A 21,160-nucleotide genomic window follows, 5' to 3' on the forward strand; every position below is an offset into this window, starting at 1 on the left:
AAGGTAATCAACATAATCAGTCAAAGCAGATTGCAATCAGCACACCACTGCATATCAAATAGTCAGGATGTATACTGAGAATTGATATATTACCCTTCATGGAAACATAATGCAATGTACTATAATGCAACAAAATGAAATATCTTCTGTATGTTTGTCCATGGAACAATAAGATTGAACATCTACAGCTGCTCTAGGATTTAGGATTTCTGACAGGCATTGTAGTGCATCCACCCAGCCCTGAATCTAGTTTTAACTCTATTTTAGTGATGCCGTGAAGCAGAAATTGCTCCACAGTGATGTTTAAGCAGGAGCGTTGCATTCAAAGGAGCTTGGGTTAGAGAGAGAGAGCAACAACACTGTTGCTCCGATTAACACTCTCCGCAAATGCGGCTCCCACTGGCAACACAGGATTACAAATTCTCTCTGTGGTGTAAATACAGCCCAAATGATTTCAGTGTAGACAACTTCTTGTCATCAATACTCAGTGTTTAGGGAATATATAGGGGTGGGGGAAAAGCACATGCCAACCTCAGGCATATGGCCTTTATGTCAGTTTAGGATTATTATGCTCACTCAACATCCCATCAAGTGCTCAAAGGCAGAAGACTCCATTATCATGTATCTATTCTAGCACATGCGGCGCCTGATCAAGAATGATTGATGGAGAATATAGAGGAACATTTACTCTGTATCAAAGGCTTGCTATCCCCAAATCTGTGATGGGGAAATTTAAATAAAGCTTTGCTCTATCTAACTCTGCTTTCCTGGCCTAGGAATACCTGTATGTAAAAAAAGCCTTACTCTGTATCTAACATGGGCTACATCTGAATACTGAAAATTGAGCAAAGCAGGGAGAGTTTTACTGTCAAGAACTCCTCAACTTGCCATGAGGTAAAAACTTCCACTCTGTGGTATTTTGCACCTGAGGAATAATCCAACTGAGTGGGTCATCTGTCCTTATAGAACCTTGCCTGAAGCCAATGGAATAAAAATCAGGTGGGATCTACAACAGGCATGCAATGTGCTCAGCCAGATTACTATATAGCCAGTGAATTTGATGTTATGAATCATCCAATAATCCTGTAATTGTAATATTTCTAACATCCATATCACACACTTCATTGCAGACAGTTATTACTTAATTATTGTAGTTACAGGAGATCCTTATCTACATGAATTATAGGACAGCTGTCTGCACTGAGGTGTATACATGTGCATCTACTTTGGAATTGGAGACTCTAAGATTATAATTGCAGAATGACTGGGTGAATCATAGTACATTAAAATGCTTCCCCCTGTGTGACAGTCTTCCAGTCCTGCTGAGTCAATAGCAGTTTTTATTTCAGGTCACCCTATTCATTGCTTTTCCTTAGATCATGTTTGTTGCTAAACAGGAATCTGCGGGCAAGTGCTTTGAAGTTGAAATGCACTGAAGTTGAAATGTTACCTGTTGTGCTTCGTGTATTAGTTTATTTATTTGTACATTTAGAAAACAGTATTTTGCCCAATATGTTGCATCATCAGCTCCAAACTGTGCTAATATTGATTTGTAGATCATTATGTTACAAATTGGATTTGAACTGGACCAAATTACAGTAATAATACAGCAATCTCCTCAATTATAGCTGGATTTGAAACCATTCCTTTGAAGGACAGTGTACTAATCCACTGTACCATCGAATCTTCGTCACATTATTGCAGGAAACTTTGCATTACCCTCTCAGATGGACATAAAAATCCGGTGGCACTATTTTGAAAAAGAGCAGGGAAGTTATCCCTGCCATCCTGGCCAATATTTATCCTTCAATCAGCGTCATTTTTAAAAAATGATCTGGTTGTTATCACATTGCTGCTTATGGGAGTTTGCTGTTTGTAAATTAGCCGTTATATTTCTAACATCATAACAGTGACTACACTGCAAAAGTACTTCATTGGCTGTAAGGCGCTTTGGAACATCCCGAGGTTGTGAAAAGCAAGTCTTTTCTTAAAGGTCTCATTGCACCAGAGTTCTTTATGAGAGGATTTCACGATCTGACTACTTCCAGCATAGTTCTCGCCCAACCAGTTTTGAGACGCTCAGTCAATTTTTTGTGCATAATTCATAAATTTTCAACAAGTAGCAAGAATTCTAAAAGTCCAGTATATTTTTACAGAAGCCCATTGTTTAAATTTAATTATGTATTTTGTGATAAAGGTATTAGTTAAAAACATTTTCCATAAGTTTTCATCGACAGCAAAGAGAACACTGGGGTACATGGAGCAGTGAAAGTAGAGCAAAAAGCATCAGTAGCCTCAACATCAATGGAAACGGACATCAAGTAGGGTGTAAAATACTGAGATGTCGATTTCTTATAGCCCATGTTACATTACCACCAAAGATCAATTTCAGCACCCTGATCACAAGCCAGAATCTGTTGCTCCCATTTGGCTTTGAAGTTGGAAGAAGATGTCAATCCTAACCTGATCCCCATTCCAGTAGCCTGCAGTATAAATAAAAATAGATTTAAATAGATGGTGATTGACTAAAATTGCTTTACTGCAAATGAAAACTAGACTGGTTGAAGCAATGGGTGTGGAACAATATCCTCTTATGGGGACTAAATTCAAATTCAGAACAGACAAATGGAATACAAGTTCCCTCTCTCCAACAGTGGCTAAGAGTCCTAAGTGAAATGCATTCCAAATAGACACAACTCCAGAGCATCAAAGTACACATATTTCAGCATGAATTATTTAATCTTTGTCAATAAGGTTGTAAGGCAAACTGACTTCCTAACCGTGAATCAAGAATATCACACTTGCAAGCATGAGATTCTCTTCTAAAACTAATATAGGGAAGGTTATCAAAGAATTTCAATGGAGTGCTAAATTATAACTAAAGTATTATTTAACTATTCTCATGTTTGGCACTGGGTGGCAAAACAAAATCCAAGTAAAACCCACTAAGTACTACCTGTATAACTTTAACAATTACATAGTAACTTGCATCTACTAAAGTGCCTTTAGATATCAAAGGTGCCTTATATTTGACAGTCCAACTTGAGCCAAAGAAGGGGGGAGGTGATTGCTGAAGGCTCTGACACTGATGGTAGAGCAGAGCAGAAGGAGGGAGGAATATGATGTAGACTGCAGTTGGAAGACAGAGAATGTGGACTGAGGAAGAATGCAAAGGTAGGAAGGGGCAAGGCAAGGACAGATATGAAGACAAAAACAAAGATTTTGAGGGAAAGGTAATCAATGGAGGTCAGTAAGGATGAGGGTGATTGGTCAGCGGGATTTTATGTGAGGTAGGATGCATTGAACAGAGATTTGTATAAATTGGAGATTAGATAAGGTGGAACATGGAGATTCAGGAGAAGGCATTGGAAAGGTCAAATCTAGAAGAGGTAAAAACACAGTGAGGATTTCAACAGGTTCTAATGGGGGCTGATCAGATTGACTTCCACCTAGCAAACATTAAGCTGCAAAAAATCCTAGCTCTTTCACAACTTGATGTTGACAGTACAACAACAGTTGCAGAATCTAGGATGATAGTGGAGGATTAAGGCTAGGTATCATCAAACATATGAAAGTTGAACCTTGCTTATAAATAATATTATTGGGGGCCAAATATAGATGAGGAATATGAGGGAACTAAGATACAAATTTGGGAGACACTAGAAGTGAGCACAGGGCAAAGGAGGAGAAACCATTACAGGCTTCATTGAGACAGATATGATTGGAATCCTGAGAGGGCAATGCCACAGAGGTAGACCACAGAGGATAGGCAGTGAAGGTAGATGGTGTATTTGACCATGTCAAAAGCTGCAGAGAGGTTACAGTAGTTCAGAAATCAATGGGTGGATACCTAGAGAGTGGGATCAGTTGCTAACGTTCTTAAACACTGGGCTAAGGAAGGGCAGTGCAGTGGTCAGGAGTTGCTTTCAGAGAGAGGGTAATAAAATAGGAGGCTGGTATAATGGAAAAGGTGCATCTGGTATGGTCTAAAAAGAAGTGAAACTAGATTGGTGTGAGGTTGGAAGTGGGGTGGGAATGATGAAAAAGAGGCTGGGAGAGCTGAGTGACTAGCCTCTGTTTTGGAGATGAGGAAATCTGAGATATTTGCAACTTTAAGACCATAACATTCCCAAAGGAAAAATTAAATTAAAAAAATATTAAAACTAGAGATGTGCAAATGACATGGTTCAATACATTATGTCAAGAAATGATAGGTCTTGGTAATCCGACTCACAATTTATCACGCAGTGAGATCCTTATCTCAGCCATTTCAGGGGCAGATGAAGATGCTAGTAGAAGATTAGTATTTCCCTATTTGTTGAGGTAGATCTACTCAGACTGCTCTTGTCACATTATCACTATCATCTCAGCCAATTTGGTAATATGTTGGCCCTCCCTCAAGACTGTGAAATTACTTATGTTGTGTAAGGAAAGGATTGATTAAAAGATTTATGTTTGAGTGTGGTGGCTGAAGAGGAATGTTAGCCAAAGCACCAGAAGGATTTTCTGAGGATCTTCAAACAGGATGCCTAATGTCCACTGGAATAGGCATACAGAGTCTCAAAATAAAATCTGAAACAATTGTCTGAAACAATGAAGCACTCATTCAACACTACAATTAAATATAAATATATGATCAGGTGTCAGAGTAGGGCTTGAACTCTCAGCCTTCTTATTTGGAAATAGTACCATTAATTTAGCCAAGCTAACACAGTAAGCAACAATCAACATTCCAAACCATAGACTTTCAATTAGCAGAATTCTGCATATCATGGAGATTGTCAACACAAGTTAGCAGTGTCCACTCCTGGTGAAGAAATAGGTAATGGTTGATTTTCTGCTTCCTAACTCAAGGATGTTTAGGCTAATTTTAAAGTCCTTATTAAAATCACCTAACATAGTGCAGACCTGGGATATCCCTGGTATGGTTCAGTTACTCACTGCATAAATATTCTGCAGCAACATAAATGTTTCAGCATCAGCTTCTATATATGCACAGTATGCTTTCATCAAAAGTTCTTATGCAAGTACACTGTAAAGCAGGTTAATTGAACACTTATCATGGCAGAGGAGTTAATAGGTTAAAGAAGATCAAACTATGGAGAAGCTGTGTTTATTGAATTGTTACCTCATATAGGTATAACAGTCATGTTGTACTTAGTTAAGTTTACATCTGCACACTTGTTTGGAATTCACAAACTAATCTCTGCTTCTGCATGATGTGTTCTGAGTGCATAAAGCTCTATATTCAGCTAATTTTGGGAGAGTATCATTTATATGGAAGCATTCCTCCTTTACTGGTTTATTTTCACTCCTTCAGAAATTGTTCAGTATGTAAATTCTCACTAAGTTTCTGTATTTTGAAAAGCAAGAACTTCAGTTTTCAGGGGGTTCATTTCTGTTTGTTAGCCTCATATGGCTCAAGCCTTGTACTGTTCAAATTGTGAAGTGCAAGATGGCATAATTAGCAGCATCTCTTGTATTGGCAAGTGGAACTGCATCACATGTCTCTAAGCAATCCACTCACTGCATCTATCAAAACAAAAATCAAATGAATGAAAGTACTGAGCAAGTTGCCAGAAAATCCAGTAGACAAGCAAGAAATAGCTAACTGGCTGCAATTAAAAGATTTGTGTGATCTCTCAAAGTGTCTTGAAAGATGGAAACAAGGTCTACAAGTTCAAATTATGAGTATCTAACATGACCTTGTTCATCTGTTGTGTTTGGCACTAAAGATTCTCTGCCGATAAAAGTCTGGAAACATTCAAGTTCAGTCCCTGCACTGTATAGAATTAGTTGATTTCAGCCAAGGTGGCAGAAGGAGTGATACAAATTAGGGAAGGCTAAATTAGCCAGAGTTCCTGCTCCTGGACTATAACTGAGACCCTTATTGTAAGTGCGCATGTGCTGAAGAACAGGATCAGAATTAACTGTGCTCTATAATGTACTGGCACTCACTTTCAATACTCATAAGAAATGGCCACTTGAGCAAGATATTAGATAGAAACTGCCACCATAGAACCAAGCCTTAGTGAGACAATCAAGGGCATTAGGTGAGGGGAAGAAATTGGGGAGAAAATTGGAAAGAACAAAAGCTAGAATCTTGATGGTTAAAGAAAGATTGTCATTGTTGGAAAGTTATTAGCACAGCTCTCTAACTGTAGTTTTCAAAACATGATCCCAAAATGTAATTTGTGTAGTGACAAATATCACTCATGTCACAAATACGGCATTTGCATCGTATGTATCTAATTTCCTGGGGATGTTTTACAAAATAACTCTGCCAGCCGATGATTCAACATTGCTCTTACTCCCCCTATGTCATTTGGATGGAGATTAGTCAGAGCAAAAGGGATCACATACTGAGCCAGTAGGAATCTTCACAATGTCAAGGATTTTTAATGGAAACAGGAGTCAGCCATGGGGCTAAAAAATGCACAAGGCAATCCTGCCACTAACTGAACTCAGAATCCACCAAAGTCAGGATTTATATATTTCTGCAATTGCCACTAATCATGATAATGCCTCTGTATAATTTTCATGCAGCCCTGTATTTTAATTTAGTTCAAATTAACAATGCATAATATTTAGCGGGGGGTGGTGGGGGAAGCTTGCATTTTCATTTGAACAAACCCCACTCCAGGGCAGAACCAACCAACATTTTTGCTTGAAAATCCATATTTATTAAAATTCAAATAATAATATCCTCCTTGGCATCTATTATTATTCTATATATAATTCATCTAAAGCTTTCATTAGATTCTAACCTATAGTTCACTCCTGGGATCCATTATTCTATACATAATTTATCCAAGCCAATTAGTTTCTAGACTGGAACTTACTTTTGTGTATCCATTATTCTATATATAATCCACCTGATCAGATTCCAGCCTGTAAATCACAGGGTTGCCTTGCATTCACCATACAGTTTCGTGTGTGTGATTTTTCTTTTGTCTTTGAGTCTTGTTTCAGTTGATGATAGCTGACAGTAACTGTTATGTCCTTGATGTATGATGATGTTTCCCAGTCCTTGTTGAATTAGAACATCTCAGCTGTTCAGTTTGGGAACGGCAGTTGACCTCAGTTTCTCTGGGCAAGGACGTGTGAAAGAACAAATTTAAAATGCAAGAAACGCCTATGTGGATATCAGGTGAAAACAGGATCAGGCATGCTCATGATGCCTCTGGTGATCAAATCACTCATAGGATCTATGCTCCTCCATAAAGAATGGCTGCTTGGGAAAAATATCAGAGAGTGTCCAGTACCCATGGAGCCTAGCCAGAAAGGAAAGGAAAACAGTAGACAAAAAAGGCAGCTCCTTCACACCTTTGATTTGAGTAACACTCTCAGCCTGCCCTTTGAAAGCGGCACTTACTAAACAAAAATGCTCGCAAAGATAAAAGGAAACAGATAGAAATGAAAGATTGTTAAAGCTAATCATGATTCTTTGCAACAATGATGATGTACTCTTCCTATATAGGGCTGGAAATGATTGTCTTACTGATCCATGCACTGAACATTTTTAACCTTCAGGTTAACTCTGACAACTTAAAGCCTTGGCAATCTTTGGCAAATAAGTCTGTCTTTCGTTTCGGCTGCGAGTGCTGATAATGGAGGCCTTTCTTCAGTGCATGTGAAGGATATAGAACCTTCTGACAACACCCACTCAACTCCTTCCCCCCATCCCATCACAGTCAGTTGTGAAGGCTAGAAATTACAGATGGTGGTATTAACTGACTGATGTTTAATCTTTTCATTGAAAATGTTGTCCTCTGTTATTTTAACACAGGTAGGAAAATGTGTTTATTTTAAATGGGTTAGAGTAAGTTCCTCCTGTAAACCTGTAGAAGTCAGACACTGTAAAAGATTACCACTCTCTTCCCACCCTTGAATTGCGACATAAAAGATGTAAGAACTCTGAAGTACTTAAATATTTTGCTCCCCTACCCCGACTGAAAAACACAGCCATAATAATCCTAGAAGATGTTTAGTTCACTAATAATAGTTTGACATTTAGATTCAGATTACAGTTACATCTAATTATTTTGATCCAAAGCTCCAGTTGGATTTTGCATTGTGATTTGATGCATGGGGAGACATGAGATCATTACTACCCGTGCCAATTATCCAATTACCATTGCTGCACTACCATTGGTCATGGGACAGCAGTTCAGCGCGCACACACACACACACACACACACACACACACTTAGTAAATTTATGGGATCATGTTATAATGCATCATTTTGCTTAGCCATTTTCTTTAGAGGAAAGTGTGTTTACCAAGATGAGCAAAGTCAATATTAGAAATAGAACAGTTATTCTACTTTGTATTTAGAATCAACACAAAGCATTCTCAGCTCAGAAACAGTAGAGGTTCAATATTTGAATTCACTACGAATCATTTTGAAAGAACCCAAGCCTATTTAACTCAACTCCTTTCAGCAGGCAAAGAAAAAGACTTTGATCCCATTAGTCTGAGTTGTATTCAAACCCAGATTCCAGAGGTGATCATTTCTAATCCACTGTGTCACCCAGTTATTGTGCTTAGTCGGTCTACTAGAGCACTGACTCATAGGTTCAATCCTGCATGAAGAACAGACCAATCCTTCCTCCGACATCATCTTAAACACCCATTCAGCTGTAAAATGTCAGGAACAAAGGCTTTATGTTGTTGTATAACATATTATATAACAAAGTAATTTCTGCCAATGGGGTTGGTCAAGTCATTGGAAATTCTGTATGACTTCAAAACAAAAATTATCAAAGCAGTGCAAGGTGCAACTTAACAAGAAATGGTCAAGAATGCCACAGCTTTTATAAACGTTGTACTGCGCATTTACAGGAACTGACACTGAGGCACAAACTGTAATATCAGATGGGAAGAAAGCATTCCCTTTTACCTGATCTATACTGTTTATGGTATGCATAGGAGCCAACAATGATTGACACATGAGGCATGAGAGCTGGTGGTGTAGTGGTATTGTCACTGGACTGGTAATCCAGAGACCAAGGGTTAATGCTCTGGGGCCTGGGTTCAAATCCTGCCATGGCAGATGGTGGCATTTGAATTCAATAAAAATCTGGAATTACCTGGTCTGGCTCCAGATCCCACAGCAAAGTGGTTGACTCTTAAATGCCCTCTGAGCAAGGTCAGTTAGGGATAGGCAATAAATTGCCTAGCCAGCCACATCCAATGAATAATAAAAAAAAACAATGTCAACATTTCCATTTTACACAGCATTTAGTATTTTGCTGTCAGAAAATAGTTATTTATTCTTCACAAGATTATATGTGCTAGTAACATGGATTACCACAGTCCAAAATAAAACCATTGGGCATACAGTATAAGTATTCAGTTAATTTACAATCTGCAAAGCTCATTCAATGGGGTTAACATTCAATCAAAATAATTAAAAATAAAGCATTCACTCCCATGTGGGATCCTATCACTCACCTAATGCAGCAAAACAGAGTATCTTCTGAGAATGAATTAAGCATGGTAAGTAAACTGTGGCAGCGTTGAGGAAAAGGATATTACAGCACTTTACATAATTTGTCCCTTTTTGCCAGAGATTAAAAGAATTAAATGATGACAAAATTATTTTCCAATAAATATATTATGACATACTAGATGTAACTTCTGAGGATTACCATCATAAATAATCACAATGTACATGGTTTTCCATCACAGTCTACCGTATCTTAGAATGGGGGAAGTGCAGGATGCATCATATACTTGCCCCACTCTCACAGGCATCTGAACTTGGACATTCCTGGTTGTTAGGCAATAGAATTAAGAATCAGCATCATGCCCAGCAGAAATTTTCATCTAATAGATAATGACTTCCATGATAGAGCTGGTACTCCTCCGGCTCTGATATAACAAATAATTTAAATTATATGATAGTTCTCATTATGCAGTTCAACAAGACATTAATAAATATTCAAATAACAATTATGAACTTGTAGTTCACACAGACAGTTTTCACAATCATGTAAAGACCTTGGCTGAATTACTTGGAATTGATCAAAAGCTGTCAGTAAATTCTACTCAATATATTTACCTCAACTTAACCCTCCACTTAAGGAGCTACAAAGTAGAATAGAATAAAAAAGGTGCTATTTCACTAAATTTCCATTAGTCACACTGATCAATAAATCTGTGATATTAATTTGCACTTATTGACATCAACTTTTTCACAGCACAGGGGCAAAGAAGAAGTATGATAAACATCTCAATACCGAGAGCCTGCCAAACCATGATGGGGTAGAGGTAGATACAGTTGCGGCTTTCCAAAGAGTATTGGATAAGCTCCTGAAGAGAAAAAAATTGTAGGGCTATGAGGAAAAGGTTGGGGAGTGGAACTAGCAAAGTTGCTCTTACAGAGTTGGCATGGGCATGACGGGCCGAATGCCTGCTTCTGAGCTGTAACCATTCTATGATTCTGTAATTTTAGATGCAGTGCAAGAACAATACTAATGTCTTTAGAGGCCATGTCAGTGACATCGTCACTAGGGTAAATGATCTTTTCTTTTACAATTTTTTTAAAAAGAGATGAACAGAAAAAACTTAAGGTAGAAAAAGACAGACATATTCACAATTTGTCAACAGGGAGACATAATCGGATAGATAGATAGAGAGCGAGACAAGCAAAGCAACAGAGGTGAAAGAGTAACAAAGGAAGGATGGAAACACAAAGAGACAGAGCTCTAATAAAGACACGTACATTGACAGGGAGTCAGCAGTAGAGACAATTAGGGAAAAGCAGATGAGTATGCATTGATACCGAGAGAAATAGACAGGGTGAGGCAGAGAGACTAAGATAGACAAAGGAAAGAAGCAGTAAAAAGCAGATAGGGAAAATTATAGGCACAAAGACAGAGGGATGAAGCAAAGCAGATACAAAAGGAAGCCAGAGAGAAAGACAGAAAATGAATTTGGTGAAAAGACAGATTGTCTATGGCCATGGGGAAAAAGGATTACAATGTACCTAAACTTTTTGGATTCTCACAGAATATGTGAAAAGCTAAATAAATAATTAGATTTTGCTCATGTATGTATTCATAAATTATATAATTGATGATTGGGAGTGATTAAAACACAGCAACATTATCAAATGGTTCACATTACCTCATAATCTGCAAGATCATCTTTATAACCTTAGGTATAAAAACAGAAAATGCTGCAAATACTCAGCAGGTCAAGCAGCATCTGTGGAGAGAGAAACGGAGTTAACGTTTCAGATCGATGACCTTCCACCAGAACTGATGAAATGTCTTGGCTGAAATATTAACTCTGCATACTTTGCTTTTGCAACCCCAGTATGAGATTGTAGCTATATGCCCATAAATATACTGTGAAGAGAAGGAAGAGAGGAAGAAGGCTGGCATCCTTATGTTTACTGATAAACTTTGTCAAGGGAGATGCCCAGAGCCAGTAAAATCTATGCATTGATGCACGAAGGCATTTAAACCGAAAGATTCATAACAATCCCTGCGACTTTATCAAATAATAATGCACACATTAGATAGGTAAAAGTATGCACCGTACAAGCAAAAATACCTACTGATTCTCTTCACCTTTAAATATTTACCGGCAGAATCCTATCTTCGGCACCTATTTACAATCTGGATTGATACGCAATTTAAAGTTTCTGCAAATTTTTTTAACTCCTCCCCCCATTTCAGCACAATAGGAGTCACTTTTCATTAGATTTGTGGACGATACTCCAAAAAGAACTGTTTCTTCCTCATTCTGATGAAGAGTCAGACGGACTCGAAACGTTAACTGTCTTCCTCTCCGCAGATGCTGTCAGACCTGCTGAGTTTTTCCAGCTATTTTTTTTGTTTTTGTTTCTTCCTCATTGTTCCCGCTTCCTTCCACATCAATTTAACTCGGTATATTTCAAAGTTAACTTCAATCGGAGCTACTCTTTCCTTTCACACAACCCTTTCAACAAACCAGTAGGAAATACGCGTAAATAAAAATCAATGCATCTGTCCTCGCGCTTATTAAACGATTAACCTCACTGCACAGATCTGTAATTGGCGGATTCTGTGGTTGAGGGAGGCATTTCAGTGTCAGTCAATCTGGCTTCACGTTCAGTCGGGCTTCTCCACTTTTATTCTAAAGCTCAGAAATGGAGAAGATTTAAAAACTCCAGTATGAAAATGTGACCCTCTTGTATATTTCTTGCCGAGTGACCATTCTACTTAATTATATGTGGCCAGTCATTGGTGCACTTTTAATTACACGGGGTTGATGCGCTTTTTTTAACATGAATTACAAACGAAGATGAATGATTTTAGAGCTAAATTGGTGCTGAGCTAATCTGAGCAGCGCCTTCTCAACTAGACCTTGCTGCGTTCGTTTATAGCAATAGAAACGGATAAAGTTCAGAAGGAAGAGGCTCGATCTCGAGGACTTACTCTGGGTTGCAGGGGATGGCTGCCCGGCTGCTGCTGATGGCGGGGTGTTTGTGCTGCGGATCCTGGTGATGGTGCTGGAGATCTCGCTGCTGCTCCTGCTGCTGCTGCTGCTGATGGTGCTGATGGTGGTGGTGGTGACGGTGGTGGCCGCCGTTCCCTGGCTGATCTTTCAGGCTCTGGTTCTCCTCCAGGAGCTCCTCCACTTTGAGCTCCAGCTCGTGGATCCTGTGCCTCTGGGTCTGGATGAGGGTCTGCTGATTCTGGACGATGGTGGTCAACTCTTTGAGATAGAGCACTGCCCTCATCGGGTTCTCCATCAGGCTCTCCATGCTGAGGATGCTGCGAGAGGAGAGGACGGAGATGTATCAGGGGCGGGCGGGCGGGATGATGCTGCTCAGCGCTCAGGATGCTCCTTGGACCAGCTGGAAAACTGACGCACAGCCACGTTAGTTAAAGGGACAAGCCGCCTGTTAAAGGCACTGCGATCGCGATCATATCCACGCACATGCCGACAAAAAAAGGATAATTTAAAACAAAGAATAGCACAGAGCAGCAATTATTTATTTTCTTATTTGATGTTTCACAGGCGGGAGTACAGCACGGGCCATGCTGCGCGTCTTCATCTTTCAAATCTTAAAGGGAAAGCTCCTGTTTTATGTTGCACTTTTGCATGGTCCAGATAGTGTCCGGCTGCAGCCTGCGCACTATCGCTATCTAGAGAGGATTGCAGATAGGCGGGAAGAGTCTTGATCTGATGAGAAAGCGGTGATTTGAAGGCGAGAGAGAATTGTAAGATGGACCGGGGTCTGGCTAGAGATGAAAGCTCGAATAAAAGCTCAGTCCCCAAGACGGAAACTAATCCCCTTTGCGGTCACAACCCTGGTCACCTCGGTCCCCGCTCCCTTAGTCTTGTATAACATTGAAACCATTCTACACCAATTACTTTCTGACAAGGAAGACTCACCAGCTGCTCTATAAATACTGCAGATCAAAGTGCCAAAAGTCAGGAAGGTTTTAATGTGTACCCAAAAATAGGAGTTTGCATCAAATCTTGAACTATCCAAGTGTCAATTCACAGTGCCCTTTTTAAAAAGGTTTACTCGCTTTGTTACTCCCACCAGATACACCTCCTCCATTGGCTTCAGCAGAGCTGTACTAGGCTGCTCTGGATAATGTTGGTCCCTTTCCAGATACTTGGTAATCTCTGGGAGTTGGAGCCCATCATAGCAGGGCTGCAAACTGGAGCTCCTCAGCTGCAGCTTTCTGGCCCAGCCTGGCTTTCCAGGCCCTATGATGGGTATTGGTTGAGGAGCTGCTGAGAGAACAGGCATGCTGCTCTGTCACATCACCATCACTCCCATGGAGCTGAAGCATATCATTCCCCTTGAGCGAAAGCACACCGGAGGAAATGAGTGACATTTTGAAAGCCCCTATCTGTGTGGTCTGCCAGATTGTTCATCTATTACATCAGGCTGTGCAAGGAGGTGTTGATGTTACAGCCCATGTTCTGGATGAGAACCATCTGAGCTGCCAAAGCTGATATAACAAACTCCTGCTGGAAGGGTCCAGGTGAAGTGGCCCTAGAAGTGACTTAAAGATTTTGGAATGGGAATCCTACTTGAGAAAACTTCTCCATACTTTCAGAAATGGCACGCAAATTCTTAGGCAGTCTTTCCTGTACATGCTGTAATTTTTGGTGTGCTTCAAGCACTTATTTTTTTCGTAGTCTGCATATTTTCCCCATTCATCAGAGCTAAGAGTGACATTGGTGTTAGGCCGACATCTCTGGGATTGTCCTGTCCATCAGTATCTGCTCCTGCTCAAATGAGCTCTGTGTTTCATCAGGTGTAGACCCTCTAACTCACTATCTATCTCAACCAAACTGAGAGCCTCAGCATTAGTGTTTGGGAGTTATGGAATTGTTTTTTAATCATTCATGAGATATGGGTATTATTGGTAAGCTCAGCATTTATTGCTCATTTCTAACTGTCCTTGAGAAAGTGATAGTGAGCTGCCTTATTGAATACAACTGACTGACTTGTTAAGTAATTTTAGAGGCAGTTAAGAGTAAACACCACTGTTGTGGGCTAGTGTCACTTATAGGTCATATTGAGCAAGAGTAGCATGTTTCCTCCACTGAAGGACAGCAGTGAACACAAGAACACAAGAATTTCATGATCAGCATTACTGATACTAGCCTTTAATCCCATGTTTTTTTTAATTAAAAGAAAACAGTGCAACAGTGAGTATATCACAGGCAGTACAGTTATCTACAGATTGCAAAAGGCAATGCCAGAGGCACCTTAGAATGTCCCGAAATGTATTTGCTCACATCTGCCAGCTTCTCTACGATGAGCTGCAGCCAAAAGGACTTGGATGGAATCCCATGCCGGTGGCATTGAAGGTCACCACCGCCTTGAACTTCTTTGCCAGTGGCTCCTTCCAGGGCTCCATCGGGGACCTGTGCATTATTCGCCATTCAGCGACACACGTCCCGCACCCGCGACGTGACAAATACCCTATTCAGGAAAGTGCACCAATTTGTCCAATTCCACCTGGATTCCAAAAGCCAGGCTGCAAGAACGTTGGGCTTTGCAGTAATCTCAGGTCTGCTGCAAGTGCAAGGGGCTATTGACTGCACACATATGGCCTTGAGATCTCCCTGGCAGCAGCCACTCACATTTATCAATAGGAAAGGATTCCACTCTTTGAACATGCAGCTGATTTATGATTACCAAAGGCAAATCCTGCATGTTTGTGCTCAGTTCCATGATGCCTACATTCTGACCCACCCCCAGATGCCACAGGTTTTTGAAGGACCTCGGTGATTACAGGGCTGGTTCCTTGGGACAAGGGATACCCCCAGTAGACCTGGCTGATGACACCAGTTTGCTATCCACAGAGTCCTGCTGAGGAGAGGTACAATGTCACAAATGCCTCCATAAGGTCCACAATTGAGCAGACAATAGAAACATAGAAAATAGAAGGAGTAGGCCATTCGGCCCTTCGAGCCTGCTTCGCCATTCATTATGATCATGGCTGATCATCCAACTCAATAGCCTGCTCCCGCTTTCTCCCCATATCCTTTGATCCCTTTCACCCCAAGAGCTATATCTAACTCCTTGAAAACATACATTGTTTTGGCCTCAACTACTTTCTGTGGTAGTGAATTCCACAGGCTCACCACCCTCTGGGTGAAGAAATTTCTCCTCATCTCAGTCCTAAATGGTATACCCCGTATCTTCAGACTATGACCCCTGGTTCTGGATTCCCCCACCATCGGGAACATCCTTCCTGCATCTACCCTGTCTAGTCCTGTTAGAATTTTATAGGTTTCTATGAGATCCCTCCTCATTCTTCTGAACTCCAGCGAATATAATCCTAATCGACTCAATCTCGCCTCATATGTCAGTCCCGCCAACCCAGGAATCAGTCTGGTAAACCTTCGCTGCATTCCCTCTGTAGCAAGAACATCCTTCCTCAGATAAGGAGACCAAAACTGCACACAATATTCCAGGTGTGGTCTCACCAAGGCCCTGTATAATTGCAACAAGACACCCCTGCTCCTGTACTTGAATCCTCTCGCTATGAAGGCCAACATATCATTTGCCTTCTTTATCGCCTGCTGCACCTGCATGCTTACCTTCAGCGACTGGTGTACGAGGACACTCAGGTCTCGTTGCACATGCTCCTTTCTCAATTTATAGCCATTCAGCTAATAATCTCCTTTCCTGTTTTTGCTACCAAAGTGGATAACCTCACATTTATCCACATTATACTGTATCTGCCATGCATTTTCCCACTCACTCAGCTTGTCCAAATCACACCGAAGTATCTCTGCATCCTCCTCACAGCTCACCCTCCCACCCAGCTTTGTGTCATCTGTATATTTGGAGATATTACATTTAGTTCCCTCATCTAAATCATTAATATATATTGTGAATAGCTGGGGTCGCAGCATCAGCACTGATCCCTACGGTACCCCATTAGTCACTGCCTGCCATTTGGAAAAAGACCCGTTTATTCCTACTCTTTGTTCCCTGTCTGCCAGCCAGCTTTCTATCCATCTCAATACACTGCTCCCAATCCCATGTACTTTAATTTTACACGCTAATCTCTTATATGGGACTTTGTCGAAAGCCTTCTGAAAGTCCAAATAAACCACATCCACTGGCTCCCCCTCATCAACTCTACTAGATACATCTTCCAAAAATTCCAATAGATTTGTCAAGCATGATTTCGTAATTCCATGCTGGCTCTGTCCGATTCTGCCACTGTTTTCCAAGTGCTCAGCTATTAAATCTTTTATAATGGACTCTAGAATTTTCCCCACTACCGACGTCAGGCTGTCTGGTCTATAATTCCCTGTTTTCTCTCTACCTCCCTTTTTAAATAGTGGGGTTACATTAGCTACCCTCCTAACTGTTCCAGAGTCTATAGGATCTCAGAAGATGACCACGAATGCATCCACTATTTCTAGGGCCACATCCTTAAGTACTCTGGCATGTAGATTATCAGGCCCTGGGGATTTATCTGCCTTCAATCCCATCAATTTCCCCAACACCATTTCCCTACTAATACTGATTTCTTTCAGTTCCTTCCTCTCACTAAACCCTGTGTTCCCCAACATTTCTGGTATGTTATTTGTGTCCTCCTTTGTGAAGACAGAACCAAAGTATGTATTTAGTTGGTCAGCCATTTCTTTGTTCCCCACTATAAATTCCCCTGTTTCTGACTGTAAGGGACCTACATTTGTCTTCACTAATCTTTTTCTCTTCATGTACCTATAGAAACTTTTACAGTCTGTTTTTATATTCCCCGCAAGCTTACTCTAGTACTCTATTTTCCCCTTCTTAATCAATCCCTTGGTCCTCCTTTGCTGAATTCAAATTGGCCTCCTTAAGATGAGGATTAGATGAGTCCCAAAAGTGTCCCAGATCATCGTTGTTTACTACACCTGCGCAACCTTGGACTACAAAGGGGAGATGTCTCCTCCCAATAATGAGGACAGTGAAGGGGATGGTGCTGACAAGGGCCAGGATGTCGTGGAGCCACATGCAGAGGCCATTGCAAGGGTATGACACAGCAGACAGGCCTGTGGCAATATGATAGCTAACAGATTATAGGCAGAGTAAGCTGCCAAGACATTTCCTAGACTATTTGGCTGGCTATAGTGCCTGGCTGGCACTCTTCCTCCCTGTGGGTGCCTGATGGCATCTCCCTGACTCTTCAAGGAGAAGGGATAACTGGAGGGAGGTTGAGGTGCCCCATCCCCCTCTTACCTATTCAATGCTGCACTGTACCCAGGGCTAGTGCGAGATTGCAGGTCTGAGCTCATATCCAGCAGCCACTGTGTGTTCAGCTGGACCTGGGTTTCCAAGGCAGCCACCACTCTTTCTATAGAGGCAGCCAAGCACTCACATGCTGAAGTCACAACAGCAGACAGAACATGGATGGACTCCTCCAGCCTTTGGTTTGATCTGCGCATGGCCCCTGGCATCTCTGCCTGATGTTACCCTGCCTGTCTCTGCATCTCCAACAGGTCTCTTAAGGCCGAGTCCAGAGACCCGTCATTTGTATGGGGCTGAGCAGCGGCCTAGTCTCCAGCAGTCCTCCAAGTCTCATGGATCTCAGCTGTCACTTCCTCAACCAGCTGTGGACCCATGTTAGTGATGTTCTCACCAGATTGTGACCCCGAGCCTACTCTAGAACATGGACCTATTGAGGTGAGTGTATCAGCAATGGTGGAGGATGCAGGTGAACGCTGTGACAGTGCATTCTCTGAGGCTTCTGAGGCATCATCCTCAGAGGTGGGGCTGGAGCTGGAGCTGTGGCTAGTCTCCATTGTGGGCCTCCCCTTTTTCTTGCTGGTCCCTGGAATGGAGAGAAAAAAGATTGAGTAGATGCCTAAGCAGACTTGTTAATTAAAGCAATGTGTTACTCTGTAGGCACATTTGACAACTGCAGATGGAGGCATCCTCACTGGCTTCCTGGGGAAGTCCTATTTTACCTTTAGTACAGGCACAGTCCTGCTCCTCCCCAGCCATCTCAGCAGCCTGCTCCTCAAAAGGGGTTTGGACTCAAATGTCTGTAATGCAGCCTCCAGTCGTGGACCGCTTCTTCTTATTGTGGGCGTTCTTGTCCTGCAGATAGACAGAAGGATTGATTGTCATACCTACGGGCGCATGAGCAGTTTAGGAACATGCAAATCAATGGCAACTCGTGCGCCCTCCCCAGTAAGTGATTAACAAGCAGGATGCCCTGCAACTGATAGATGATTGAGAGCATGAAGTGGCTGGCACATATTCAGTACAGATGTCCCATCTGCTACTGAATCCTGCAACTCAAACTCCTGTCTCACATCCCTGTGTACTTGCACACTTAACTGCCTGATGCCCTTACGAGTGCCAGTTTGCAGTGAGTAGATGATGCCACTTACCCTGGCAGAGCACAGCAGGTCGTTCAACCTCTTCCTACACTGCTGGGCAGTTCTTTGGTGGGCCCCGAGGGCACTTATCTCCATTGTGACCTCCTTCCAGACCAGTGTGGTGAAATAGGAGGGCCTCCTGCTGCCATTCCTGGGAAACGGCACCTCTTGCCTTTCCTGGACAGCCTGAAGGAGAATCTCCAAGGAAGATTCACTGAACAGTGGGACCACAATTGTCTGCTCTGTGACATCCTGGTCTCGGCAGAATCCGGAGCTCCTGGCTTGCAGTGAATGAATGGCTGTCAGGGTGCCCTTTAAATATGACACCCAAACCTTCCACCCCATGAGGTAACAACTTCCTGGCCCACCCCGCTGTAAGCCCCTCATAGATGAATATGTAATAAACTGAAGAGAGCAAGGTCGCACATGGTCAGCCGTCCCCATAGTGGGAATCACCCCCACTTTTGCTCCCGCCACCGACCTTAGACTCCAGAATGAAAGATTCTGGCCCTTGAGTGGGAAGTGAGTGGTTTGAGTGTGAATTGAGGAAGAACTATGACGAGGAGATGCGGTCTCAGCAACTGACAGTAGATGAGAAAAACATGGCATAAATGGAAGCAAGGAAGGCAGCAAGCAGGAAGTTTATATTTGAAAGATGGAACATTGTGATTGATGGTGATGATACGTTGCTGTGGTGACGGTCTACATGCTAAAGAATGGAGGGGAGGGATTTTGACCAGTTACAATGTAAGATATGGAGAAAGGGGAGTTATATGTAACTTTGCTGACCTAATGAGGTTTATTAAATTTCTTCCGGCAATGGATGCAGGACGGTGGGACTGTAACTGCCTTATTCAACCATCTCTAACCATGCTTTCTTTGAGAGGCTGTTAGGTATCTTCTTCCCACTTTGTTCCACACTCCTTCTGTCTCTGACCACTTCAAGTGGCATCTCCTAGGATTCATCAAAACTGAGGGCAACCACTGCCCTTCTTCCAGCCTTGTTCATTGTCCAGTCCAAAAGGAAATGGAAATGGAAAGAATCATAAACTTAGATCAATGTAACCTCCCTTTAAATGGTATATTCACCCTTTAAATATGTTGACTCATGAGCACCACCACAAATTGTATATTAAAGCTGGGAATGAGGCTTGCTGTCATACAATTGATCAGCCAGCCTGCCAATCATATTATGAAAACTAGAATTAAAATCATCCAGGCTTGACTCTGATTTCATCGTCTGGTTCCAACGTTCAGTTCAGCTCCCGCCCACCGCCCCCAACCCCCACAGATCCAATTTGTCTCCAGTGTGTTTCTGGCGAGAGAAGGAATTGATGGACGTGGTGAGAAGGTGGATTGAGATCTCTCAATAAGAGATAAGTTTGTTAGAGTAAATTTCATCTTTTTCCTAAAACTGCTTACATTGTAATGACATGAATTAAGACTCCATGGACCACGTTGTACCTGATCTAGCTGGAAATTCTTGACAATGACGTTTGCCCATCCTAATGAACAGAAATAAAACACAAATTGAAATAAGCTGCTTTGTTTGCTCCTGTGGCGCCTTAAGCTGTTTTTTGATAGCATAAAAAACATCTTCTTCTTTATTAGTTTCCCTCATCTTCTTTGGTTTACACCATTTATTGCTGAGCAGGGCTCTGGGTTGTAGCCTACTCACAGAGCTCCATCATTGTTGCCTGAATCAGTCTTTATGAGCTGCATGAACATGACTTATGCTGTGAACTTAATTCTTTTATTCCCCTCTGTCATTCCTAGAACAAGTCACTAGCCTTCTCTCAATGGGTAAACTTAGTGATTTAAAACAAGATAGTGGATAGGAGGAAGAAGCACATACATAGAGAGACAACAAAGGCAAAGAAGGAAAGAAAGACAGAAAAAGAGTGAATGACAAACAGGAAAGGATCCGGACTGGTAACCAGACAGACGGAAAGAAAGATATATGGAAGAAAAGAACTCTGTTTCCCATGTCTTAACATGCAGTAAGTCCTGTTCTCCTTTCACCCCCTTTCTCACTGACCTACGTTGACTCCCAGCTAAACATTTTAATTTTAAAATTCTTAACCTTGTTTTCAAATCCCCCCATGGCCTTGCTCCTCCCTATCTCTGTAATCTCCTCCATCTTCACAACCCTCCGAGATGTTCACACTTCTCAAATTCTGGCCTCTTCAGCATTCTCTATTTTAATAGCTCTGCCTTTGGCGGCCATGTCTTCAGCTGCCTAGCCTAATCCTAACCCTAACCCTAAATTCTGGAATACTCTCCTTATACCTCTCTGCCTCT

The 21,160-nt window shown here is 41.7% G+C and overlaps 1 protein-coding gene across 1 annotated transcript in view; it reads right to left on the reverse strand.

The window, feature by feature from the left end:
* The window catches only part of LOC144696640 (IQ motif and SEC7 domain-containing protein 3-like), a 127,113-nt gene extending 114,316 nt beyond the window's left edge, over window positions 1-12,797 (reverse strand). The window contains exon 1 of the mRNA XM_078568181.1: window positions 12,433-12,797. Within this exon, the coding sequence (XP_078424307.1) occupies window positions 12,433-12,761 (329 nt within the window). The 5' untranslated portion in view covers window positions 12,762-12,797. The remainder of the gene's footprint in view (window positions 1-12,432) is intronic.
* Window positions 12,798-21,160: the final 8,363 nt, after the last annotated feature.

Source organism: Cetorhinus maximus, chromosome 22 (genome assembly GCF_964194155.1).
Source record: "Cetorhinus maximus chromosome 22, sCetMax3.hap1.1, whole genome shotgun sequence".
Lineage (NCBI taxonomy): Eukaryota > Metazoa > Chordata > Chondrichthyes > Lamniformes > Cetorhinidae > Cetorhinus > Cetorhinus maximus.